The sequence below is a fragment of the Rhincodon typus genome, chromosome 2 (assembly GCF_021869965.1).
Source record: "Rhincodon typus isolate 14 chromosome 2, sRhiTyp1.1, whole genome shotgun sequence".
NCBI lineage: Eukaryota > Metazoa > Chordata > Chondrichthyes > Orectolobiformes > Rhincodontidae > Rhincodon > Rhincodon typus.
Genome location: NC_063333.1, coordinates 118,911,535 through 118,924,017, shown reverse-complemented (window position 1 = coordinate 118,924,017; position 12,483 = coordinate 118,911,535). Strand labels below are relative to the sequence as shown.

Sequence of the window (12,483 nt, the reverse complement as noted above, 5' to 3'; positions counted from 1 at the left end):
GCGGAGGAATTGAGAGTAAGGGATCGCATATTTGCAGGAGGGTGGGTGAGAGGGGGTGTAGTCCAGCCTACAGCCCGATGGCCTGAACATAGAATTCTCCAGTTTTAAAATCTCCCCATCCCTGGCCTCATCCCACGTCCAACGCTCTCTCTCATCCCCACCTCCTCGACCTGACACAACCTGTCAATCTTCTTCTTAGTCTATCCACTCCACTCTTCCTACTGACCAATCCCCACCACCCCCTACCTGCATCCACCTATCCTATCCCATCCCACCTACCCCTCCTCCCTCTATTTATTTCCCAGCTCCCTTCCCCCTACCCAGTTCTGATGAAAGGCCCTGACCAGAGATGTCAACTTTCCTTTCCTCTGATGCTACCTGACCTGCTGTGTTCCTCCAGATGCACACTGTATTGACTCTGACTCCAGCATCTGCAGTTCTTGCTATCTCATTGTAAATTTAAGCATTGGTTTAAGATTGCTTTGGAAGAATTGTTAAAATGAATTTTTTTTTGGGAGAATAACACAGCTGGAAAGCAATTAATTCTTCATTTGTAATCAGCAGATTGTCTATAGGCAATTTGTTCTGGTTATCATCCTGATTAAAGTGCATGCAGTGAATCTGAATTTCAGATCTTGGATGTCCAATTTCTCATCTCCTCCTGCTACTCACCTCTCCTCTGCCATCCCATCTCCTCCCCTCCCCTCCCTGTCATCTCTCCTCCGCCATCCCTTCTTATCTAAAAGTAACTCTCAAGGAAATCATATTTGGTGACAACTTTTTGCTTTTTTTTTCATTTTTAATCAGTTCCTTCAACAGGAGATGCAGTCACTTAATAATATCTTCACTTTGGAGCAACTCACCTTGTGAAATCAAACATATTACAGTTAAATAAAAACAGCTTTCCATCAGTACTCTGGAACAGAAATATAGAATAAAGGATTTGTCAGTTTCTGAAGCAAAGTAAATATTTAAATTTATTTTCAACATCTCATTGCCACTATATCCAATATGATAGTGCTTCTCATTTGGTCAGGTTGACTTAAAGTATCTATAAGGGGTTGAAACCATGTTTGTTTCACTGGAGAGAGAGAGAGAGAGGGAGAAGAGAGAGAGGGAGAGAAGAGAGAGAGATCCAAAGGGACAGTAATGATCCTACCTGGGATCTGGTAACTACTTAAATCAGATCAAACTTTTCTGAAGTCTGAGAAACAGGCTGGAAGCAGGCAGGTGGGACTAGTTTTTAGTTTGGGATTATGTTCAGCATGGACTGGTAGAACTGAAGGGTCTGTTTTTGTGCTGTACGACTATGGCTCTATGAATCTGTAAGATGATGTGTATATTTGTGTGTGCTTTGTTCTCTATCGTTGAAATGGAAATATAACCTATTAAACCATGGTAAATATTACCCAATTTCAGTTATAGATATTTTTAATCAATCAATCTGTTCAGACATGTTATGACACATCTCTGGAGGAGGTGGGACTTGAATCCAGGTCTTTTGGGCCAGAGGTAGGGACAATACCACTGTGTTACAAGACTCCTCTAAGTTAAATTTTATGCTTATTAAGTCCTTCCATTTTGTCCATCTTGTTGTTGAATTATTTATCAGGCCAAATTTCTTATGGGGGATGCGGGTATGGGGAGTCGAAAGATGGCAGCCAGAGGAGCCAACTGTGTATCAGTTTTCAATACTAAATATTCTACTGTTCTATAATGGCATATCCGTCAACAAGGAACTAAAGCAAATCTGATGGAACATCCTACCTATGAATTACTGAATTAGAGAGAATAAAAAAAAACAATATTAGGTTTTGTTATATAAACAACATTGAAAGATTGTAAAATTTCATGGTAACATTGTTGAAACTGAAAATATTGCCTTCAGTAGGGTGGTGCCAAAATGTTAAATTGTAATCTAAACATGAGACTGTAGTTTCTGTATATTAAAAATAAAGCACAAATTGGGTCACAAATATTAAGTCAACAATGAAATCATGAAAGCTAAAGTCAAATAAGTCAAAACATTTGCAAATTTCAAAGTAAAACATTAGCATATGTAGATTATAAATGTTGTATGACCTATAGGTTTTTAAAAAAAGTTTTCTCAAGCTTGATAATTGTAAAAACAAAATATTGAACCAATAGCAGTGGACATTTTCTTTGCAGATTTCTCTCTTGCGATTCACAATAAAGATATCTTGCAATACCTCTGTCAAAAATGACTGCATAGCTTGTGCCTCCTTCTTGTTAGGAGATCAGATGCAGTCAAAACTTGTAGTCATAAAACTACGTTAGATTTAGAATTAAAGTCGGAAGTTACACTTGCGGTATTTTATTTTTAAATGTTTAAATTTGAAATATTTTATATTTTGTGTCAATGGTGTTCAGTTGCAATATTACATGAGGAGGAAAATCTGACCTTTTAAAAATAGTCACAGCACGTAAAAATGGCTGAGAGTGGTCACATGATTTCCTGTTAATTCATTTCAGCCAAAAAGATAGGTGATTCTGGTATGTTATCTTGATGTCATCACAAAGAATACCATTTAGAATTTGAGTAGCTCTTGGCCAACACAACACAATTGACCTTTTTTGAAAGCTTTGAGAATTCAAAGAATTTCAGACAAAAGGAGACTGTAAAGGACCTGCACAGGGAATTCCAGTATATTTCATCGTATTTTCATCATGAGCCATTAAGAGTCAAAATGACAGAGTCTTTTACAGATAAATTTAAGGCACCGAGACATACCATTTTAAAACAAATCCGATGAAGACCTCTGACAGTTTTCAGCTTAAACGCGAAAGGCTTTCAGAAATCAACTACAGTTCTCCAAAAAAAAAAGAGTCCAGGCAATCTGCAAGTGCCGGAACCAAAGAACTAGTGGGGAAATAAGAAACCTTCTCTCTGATATGCTGGGATTAAATGAATGTTGGTATGTTCTAATCAATCAACTTAGAGAAGTGATTACACACCTCTGGGGCAGGTGGGACTTGAACTGTGCCTCCTGGCTTAGAGGTGAGGACACTACAATTGCAGCACAAAGGTGCCCAAATAACTTTTTCCCCAAACCTCTTATCTCAATCAATCTGTACAGAGATGTTATTACACACCTCTGAAATAGGTGGGACATGAATCAAGCCCTCCTGGTTTAGAGGTAGGGACATTATGACTGTGCCAATAAAGCCCTCTCTCTCCCTCTTGATGTATTTCAAGAGAAGCTGTACAGATATTTTCTAGTCAATCTATTCAGGCAGTCGTATATGATCATCTCTATTTCCATTTCTGGGTATAGGTTGTCCACGAATATTCACTACAAACCCACTAATTTCCACAGTTACCTTGACTATACATCCTCACACCGTGTAAAGACATCATTTCATCCCAGCGCCTTTTCAGCCACCTCCAGCAGGACATCACAATGAACATACATTCCCGTGCCCTCCCTTCTGCAGGAACTGTTCCTTCAGGGATACCTTGGTCTACTCCTCCTCCACACCCAATTCCTCCCACATCCCCACAGTACCTTTCCATGCAATTGCAGAAGGTAGAACGCCTACCTGTTTACTTCTCCATCTTCGCTATCCAAGGCCCCAGACACATCTTCCAGTGAAGCAGCAATTTACCCGCACTTAATCTAGTCTACTGTGTTCAGTTCTGGTCTCCCTGCTACAGGAAGGATGTTATAAAACTCAAAAGGGTTGGAGGATTTGAGCAATAGTGAGAGACTGAATAGGCTGGGGCTATTTCCCCTAGAGTGTTGGAGGCTGAGGGGTGACCTTATAGAGGTTTATAAAATCATAAGGGGTATGGATAGGGTGAATAGCCAAGGTCTTTTCGCCAGGGTGAGGGTGTCCAGAACTAGAGGGCATAAGTTTAAGGTGAGACAGGAAGGATTTAAAAGGGACAACTTTTACAGCTGAGAGTGGTGCAAGTATGGAATGAGGTGCCAGAGCAAGTAGTGAAGGCTGGTGCAATAACAACATTTAAAAGGCATCTGGGTGGGTATATGAATAGGTAGGGTTTAGAGGGATATGGGCCAAAGCTGGCAAATGGAACTAGATTTATTTAGGATATCTGGTCAGTACGGAAGAGTTAGACCAAGTGGTCTGTTTCCATGCTATACAGCTCTATGACTCTACTGCATTTGCTACTCACAAATCTCTACATGCTCTGGTGATATGAAACACAGACTGGGTGACTGCTTTGCAGAACACCTATGTTCTTTCTGCAAAAATGACCATGAGCTTCCTGCTGCCTGCCACTTCAACACACTACTGTGTTCCCTGACCAACATTTCTGTCTCAGGCTTGCTGTAATGCTCCAGTAAAGCTCAGCTCAAGCTGGATGAACAGCATCTCATTTTCTGCTTGGGGACTTTATGGCTTTCTAGTCTCAATATCAAGTTCAATAATTTTAGTGCCTGAACACTTTCTCCTGTGTCGTTACCCCAAGTACCACATGCCAGATCTTGTCGTCATGTGGGCTGCTACCACAAACATCCAATTGTCAGCCACTAATGGTCCCCATTAGCAGCTATTGATTTTCCCAGGCTGACTCTTACCCAGTCCGTTGTCTGATCAACTGTTTCTCTTTCTCTGGTGTCCCGCTCTACCATCATTTACTCCTCACACCCTCTCCCTCACCCCATTTTCATCTTTTCCTAGCTGAAATCTGTACTGAAGAAGGGTCACCGGACCTGAAACATTAACTCTGCTTTCTCTCTACAGATGCTGTCAGACCTACTGAGTTTTTTCCAGCAATTTCAGTTTTTGTTTCTGAACATATTTGTTTTTAAGTATCTTTTTTCTTATACCTGCTTTTAATCTTCGTCTCTGTGTTTTATCCAATCACATTATTACATTCTTAACTTAGCAACTTGCAGGAACAGAGGAGTCTGTGTTTCATTCAATAACATTATTACATTCTAACTTAGCAGGAACAGATGTCTATTAACTAATCCTTAACCTTGTCTAAACTAACTTTGCTAATGGTTATTTCTAAGTTGCAATGCAAAAAAAGGAACTAAACAAGCTTTATAAATTCACAGTTCGAGGGCCATGCTATGGACACGTCTGGTGGTCATGACATCTATATGTTTAATGTAGACACAATGTAGACTCATAATTAAAATATTGTCTCTAATATTCCTTTCGATAGAAAGGGACAATGGAGTGAACTTCATTACCTCGGTATAAGTATAGATTAGGCCACGTCAGCATTAACAGGTGGCACGTTTAAAGGTTATTCACCTTTCCAGTTGTACAGGGGACACCTATGTTCTCTCTGCAAACCACCTCTATGATGGTTAGATTCCTGTTAGTTTTATGAACAGAAATGATATTGCCGAGACAAAAATAATTTGATAACTCATTGATTGTAACAATCAAGTTATGGAATCACAGCCCAATTGATGAGTGAAATAGAACACCTATTCATGACCAGATACCTACTGCTGTGAATGATTACATACAAACACAACTTCACAAGGTTACCGCTGCCAAAGTAGTTTGCTTGTTGTGATAATACACATACAGTTTGCAACAAAGATCTTTCTTCCACAATTTTACTCAAGCAATATTTAGTTAAATGAAATCAGGTTCCTACAATTACTTTTATTGCCATTTTAGTCAAAGTGCAACAGCCTTTTAAAGCAGAATCTAATGTAATGTGGACAATGTAAAATAAGTACATTGTATTTTAGATATCCCCGATGGCAATTACAAACTTAAGTTTGCTACATGGCAAGCTTTCTGACAGAATATCAGCTTTCACTCTGACTCCTACCGTTGTTCAAGACATTCAGTGAAACACTCCAGAGTTTAATTTTCTGAGCTCAGGCTTTAACTTTACCATTTAGTTTGTGTAATAAACCATTAGTTAAATTATTGCAAACTGTTGTCTACATATCCATTTTTCTCATAAGTTTGTGACTATGATCCATTTGATGCAGAGTTATAAGAATTCAAAACATTTCTAAATTCATCTTATAACTGCATTTTTAAAGAACACAAATCTCGATATGTTGTAGTTAAAAATAAAATGCTATGCTGTTATCCTACCTGAAACACTTCTGCACCTGCAAATCCTTGTACAGACTCCTGTGTGTAGGACAAATTCTGTTCTGCAAAGAATTCTTTTACTGCTATTTCAGATACTTCCACACCAACAACAGTGTGTCCTTGGTCAGCAAGCCTATAGAAAATTAACAAAATAAAGAGGAATGATTCTTACAACAAAGAAAAATGTATTTCATGACCTCAATTTTACAACCAATTAAGTATTTTTGAGGATGCTGTCATGATTAGAATGTACAAAAATGAAGCAGCCAAGTGACACACAGTAAAGCCCCATCGACAGTAATGAAGTCAGTTCAAAAACACAAGAAAAAAATCAGAGTTAATGTTTCAGGTCTGGTGACCCTTCCTCAGAACGTTAACTCTGATGTTTTCTTCACTGATGCTGCCAGACCTGCTGGGCTTTTCCAGCAACTTCTGTTTTTGTTCCTGATTTACAGCATCCACAGTTCTTTCGGTTTTTATGAACTAAGTTCATCTATGTCTATGGTGTTACAAGGGCTATCATTTCTCCATCTTCTCAAACAGTGGATCTTGCAACTTCAGAATAGAAAAATACATCTCACTATTAAGCAATTGCTCCCAAAATCTGGGTCACAGAAAAAGCAAGTAGGGTCACAGACCACACCAAAGCCCAGGTGACATCTGATCCTGCCACTGCTGTTTGTTTTCAGAATTTTTCACGACTCTTATCAAGTCCACTTAAAAATGTTGCCTGCAGGTTCTGAGCCACCAAGGTTGTTTCTCTATTCTCAACAACTCATTTATTAGGTGATGCAGTCAGACAGCAAAATTACTTTCTAGATTTGTTTTTTCAAAAATTCAGTCACGGGATGACAGCATCGCTGGCCAGGCAGCATTTATAGCCCATCCCTAATTGCCCAGAGGGAAGTTGAGAGTCAACCAGATTGTTGTGGGTCTGGAGTCACATGTAGGCCAGAGCAGGTAAGGATGGCAGTTTCCTTCCCTAAAGGACATTAGTGAACCCCCGAGATGGGATTTTCCTCTGACAACCGACAACGGATTCATGGTCATCATGTGTTGACGTACGAACTATTTAAGTTCACACAGAAGCAAAAATGAGAAGAATTCATTAATATCCTCAATAGTTATTAACGCTCAATAAACATAAAACGAGTACATGACTGGAAAACATTAAGATCCTAGATGTCGCGAGTCTTTAATTGGCATAAGGCAATGGATGTAACTTGGAACCAAAATCCTTTTTTACAAAATCACCCTAAGCATGCTTTTCAAAGACAGAAAAGGTCACAGCTAATATGTTTCCATCATGTATTCACAAAAGCTGGAATATTTTCACCAGGCATTACTATTCATTTTACTGCAATTCAAATCTATAATTTATTCCTAATTTAAATAGTGAATGGGAGAGAATTGTGGCTGTTAAGAGTTGCTCCTTTTTTGAGGTTGTTTTCAGCGATGGAGCTGATTTCTTCGATTTCTTGGAGCAGTAATTATCATTTTCATAAGATTTTGCTTTGGTTTTGGAACTTTAAAAAACCCATCAAAAACAATGATACTTTAAATGGGAGGAGAGAGCTGGAGATTTGGGAGTGTCCACATGGAAGGTCAGAGAACAGCTCTAGAGTTCATTTAAAAAATGAGCAGTGAACTTTCGCAGCTGGCTGATTGTAAAAGTATAAGCATCTTTAGAAGTCAGAGTTTTGTTCAAGAAAAACAAACCGTGAAATTTCACAGCTGACCTTGGTGAGACTTCATTATCGGAACTACTCACAGCTGGGAGTGTCAGCAGCTATGTGTTTGTTTTTAAGACTTATGACACTTATAAATCTTAGTCTTCTTTTGTAAATCTGTAATAGTGAGTACAGTAAGGGATTTTTAAAAATGTTTTACTGAGATCTGTCTCTTGATTATTTTTTAAAAATATAAAACATAGATACTAAGTTATCCTAGAGAAGTGTTTTTAGAGCAGTAAGACTGCTATTTTCTGGGTCTGTAGATTAAGGTGCAGAGATGGCCTTTAGCAGAGTGATGTGCACTTCCTGTCAGATATGGGAGATAAGGGAAAATTCCAATGTTCCTGATGATTATGTCTGCAGGAACTGTGTTTGGTTGCAAATCCTATTGGATTGCATGGATCGGTTGGAGGGGCAGTTAGAGGCAATGACGAATTTAAAGGAACCGGGGGTGTGATGGATGGCAATTTCAGGAAGGTAGAAAAACCACAGATACAATCAGGTAGATGGCTTACCTCTAGGAAAGCTAGGAGAGGTAGGCAGTTTGTGCAGGAGTCTCCTGTGGCTATTCCCATCTCAAACAAGTACACTGTTTTGGAAAACATAAGGGGTGATGGATTCTCAGGTGAACGTAGCACTAACAGCCAGGTTACTGGTACAGTGACTGGCTCTACTGTAATGAGGGGTATGTCAGGTTCCAAGTGATCAATGGTGACAGTGGGTTCTCTCATCAGGGGCACAGACAGATGTTTCTGCAACCAAAGTGAGACATCAGAATGGTGTGTTGTCTCCCTGGTGCCAGGGTCAAGAATGTTCTCAAAGGTGAAAGTGACTAGGCAGGAGGTTGTTGTATATGTTGGTACCAATGACATAGGAAGAGAATGGGATGAGGTTCTGAGACGAAAATATAAGAAATTAGGCAGCAGGTTAAGAAGTAGGTATTCGAGGGCAGTAAAATCTGGATTACTCCTGGTGCCACATGCTGGCGAGAGTAGGAATAGGAGGATAGAGCTGATGAGTGCGTGACTGATGAGCTAGGGGCAGGGATTCACATTTTTGGACCATTGGAAGCTCTTCTGGGGTAGAAGTGACCTGAAGAAGGATTGCACCCGAATTGGAAGTTGACTAATATACTGGCGGGGAGATTTGCTGGTGCTACTTGGGAGGCTTTAATTAGTTGGGGGAGGGGGAAACCTCAGCAGACAGTGACACAAAAGAGAAGTCTGAGGCTGGTACAGTGGAAAAGAGGAGCAAGTCAAATAATCAAAGGCAGGCAAGAGCAAGGCAGAGAACTACGTAAGATGATAAATTGATCTGCATTTATTTCGATGCAAGAGGCCTGACAGGTAAGGCAGATGAACTCCGGGCGAGATTGGGAACATGGGACTGGGATAGGGAAGGGCAGGACTGGCAGCTTGAAATTCCAATGTATAGATGTTATAGGAAGGATGGGAAGGATAGAAAAGAGGGCGAGAGAGGAAGGGGAGTTTTTGGTTAGGAATAACATTACGGCTGTACCTAAGGAGAATATTCCTGGGAGTATGTCCTGTGAAGTTATTTGGGTGGAAATGAGAAGTAAGAAAGGGATAATCACCTTATTGGGATTGTACTTCAGACACCCCCATCATCAGTGGGAAATTGAGAAAGAAATCTGTAAGGAGATCTCAGTTATTTGTAAGATTAATAGGGTTGTAGCGGTGGGGGATTTTACCTTTCCAAACATTGACTGGGCCTGCCAGTGTTAAGGGCTTGGATGGACAGGAATTTTTTTTTTTTAAAGTGCATGCAAGAGAATTTCCTGATTCCATAAGTGGATGTATGTATGAGTGAAGGAGCAAAACTTGACCTTCTCTTGGGAAATAAGGCAGGGCAAGTGACTGACGTGTCAGTAGGGGAGCACTTTGGGGCCAGTGATCATAATTCTTTCAATTGTAAAATAGCTATGGAAAAAGAATAGACCTGATCTAAAAGTTAAATTGGAGTAAGGCCAATATAGAATGCTATTATGCAAGAGCTTCTAAAAGTTAACTGGGAGGGGCTATTCACAGGTAAAGGGATGGTTGGAAAGTGGGAGGCCTTCAAAAATGAGATAATAAGAGTCCAGAGGCACTGTGTTCCTGTTACTGTGAAGGGCAAGGTTGGTAGGTGAAGGGCAAGGTTGGTAGGTACAGGGCATGCTAGATAACTCGAGAAATTAAGTCTCTGGTCAAGAAAAAGGAGGCATATGGTAGATATAGACAGCTGGAATTGAGTGAATCCCTCGAGGTGTATAAGGGCCCCAGGAGTATACTCAAGAAGGAAATCAGTAGGGCAAAAAGGGGATATGAGATAGCTTTGGTAAATAGGGTGAAGGAGAATCCAAAGAGATTCTACAAATACATTAAAGGCAAAAGAGTAACTAGGGAGGGAATAGGGCACCTTAAAAGATCAACAAGGCCATCTGTGTGTGGAACTGCAGAAGATGGGCGAGATACTAAACCAATATTTTCCATCAGTATTTACCGTGGAGAAGGATATGGAAGCTAGAGAACTTGGAGAAATAAATAGTGATGTCTTGAAAAGTATCCATATTGCGGAGGAAGTAGTGCTGGATGTCTTAAAACACAAAGGTGAATAAATCCCCAGGACCTGATCAGGTGTATCCTAGAACTTTTGTGGGAAGCCAGGGAAGTGATTACTGGGCCCCTTGCTCAGATATTTGTATCATCGATAGCGATGGGTGAGGTGCTGGAAGATGGGAGGGTGGCTAATGTGTTGCCACTGCTGAAGAAAGGTGATAAGGAAAAGCAAGGGGTCTATAGACCGGTGAGCCTGATGTCTGTGGTGCATAAGTTGTCGGAGAGGATTCTGAGGGACATGATTTACATCTATTTTAGAAAGGAAAGGACTGATTAGGGATAGTCAACATGGCTTTGTGCATGGGAAATCGTGTCTCACTAACTTGACTGAGATTTTTGAAGAAGTGACAAAGACTGATGAAGGCAGAGCGGTAGATGTTATCTATATGGACTTCAGCAAGATCTTTGACAAGGTTTCGCACGGTAGACTGATTAGCAAGGTTAGATCACATGGATTCCAGGGAGAGCTAGCCATTTCAATACAAAATTGGCTTGAAAGTAGAAGACACAGAGTGGTGGTCGAAGGTTGTTTTTCAGACTGGAGGCCTGTGACCAGCAGTATGCCGCAAGGATTGGTGGGTCCGCTGCTTTTGTCATTTATGTAAATGATTTGGATATAAATATAGGAGGAATGGTTAGTAAGTTTGTAGATGACACCAAAATTGGAGGTGTAGTGGACAGTGAAGAAGGTACACCGGGACTTTGATCAAATGGACTGATGGGGTAAGGAATGGCAGATGGACTTTAATTTGGATAAGTGTGAGGTGTTGCATTTTGGTAATGCTAATCAGGACAGGATTTATACACTTAATGGAAGGGCCCTGAGGAGTGTTGCTAAGCAAAGAGGCCTTGGGATGCAGGTTCATAGTTCCTTGAAGGCACAGTAGCAGGGAGACGGGGTAGTGAAGAAGGCATTTGGTACGCTTGCCTTTATTGGTCAGTACATTGAGTATAGGAATTGGGATGTCATATTGCAGCTGTACAGGACATTGGTTAGGCCACTTGTAGAACGCTGCGTTCATTTCTGGTCTCCCTGCTATAGGAAAGATGTTATGAAACTTGAAAGGTTTCAGAAAGGATGTTGCCGGGGTTGGACGGTTTCAGCTATAGTGAGAGGCTGAATAGGCTGGAGCTGTTTTCTTGGGAATGTCGGAGGCTGGGGGTGACCTTATAGAAGTTTATAAAATCACAAAGGACATGGATAGGGTGAATAGTTGAGGTCTTTTTCTCCTGATAGGGAGTCCAAAACCAGAAGGCATAGGTTTAAGGTGAGAGGGGAAAGATTAAAAAAGGACCTAAGGGCGAACTTTTTCATGCACATATGGAACGAACTGCCAGGGGAAGTGGTGGAGGCTGGTACAATTACAACATTTAAAAGGCATCTGGATGGTTATATGAATAGGAAGGGTTTAGAGGGATATGGGCCAAAGCTGGCAAATGAACCTAGATTAATTCAGGATATCTTGTCTGCATGGGCAAATTGTACTGAAGGGTCTGTTTCCGTGCTGTACAGCTCTATGACTCTAAATGGCTCGTGCAAATCTGTAGCTGACACAACCCCCTTTTGCGTCGCATTATCATCCATTTCATCCTTCAATCACTCCTGTCCTTCAGATCCTTCTTCACTTACTTAAAACCTAGCTTCACTAGCATTTCCCAGTAAAGAAAGGTCATTAATCTGAAACGTTAAGTCTGTTTCTCTTGCCTCTACATAACAGGCAGCATCTGTTCCAGCATTTTAAGCATATATTTTGAACAACCAACTGGAAAAACGTTTTGAAGCTAAATTCTCAAATCAAGAATTTACTCACCATTTCATATCACGTGACTTTCCACAGAGGGGGACAAAAATACGGATTTGTTTCCTCCCATTTAGAATGATGTCCAGGTATTTCTGCAGCAGTCTACAAAAAAAAAGGAAGTTCTAAAGCATAAAATATTTCACTAAAACAATTTTTCCAATATCGGAACATACAATGTTTTGAAATGGCGGACTTATCAAAACTGTAGTAAAAGCTGACATACAAGTTCCTAGGCTTGAAGGAACATGGATCTAAAAGGAACTGGTA

General features: G+C 40.3%; 1 protein-coding gene across 1 annotated transcript in view; it reads right to left on the bottom strand.

Annotated features, from left to right (window-relative positions):
* Positions 1-12,483, bottom strand: part of LOC109910683 (probable thiopurine S-methyltransferase) — a 43,307-nt gene that overhangs the window by 15,288 nt on the left and 15,536 nt on the right. Inside the window, exons 2-4 of the mRNA XM_048608881.1 lie at positions 12,226-12,318; positions 6,064-6,196; positions 864-916 (exon numbers count right to left, since the gene is read on the bottom strand). Of these exons, the coding sequence (XP_048464838.1) occupies positions 864-916; positions 6,064-6,196; positions 12,226-12,318 (279 nt within the window). The remainder of the gene's footprint in view (positions 1-863; positions 917-6,063; positions 6,197-12,225; positions 12,319-12,483) is intronic.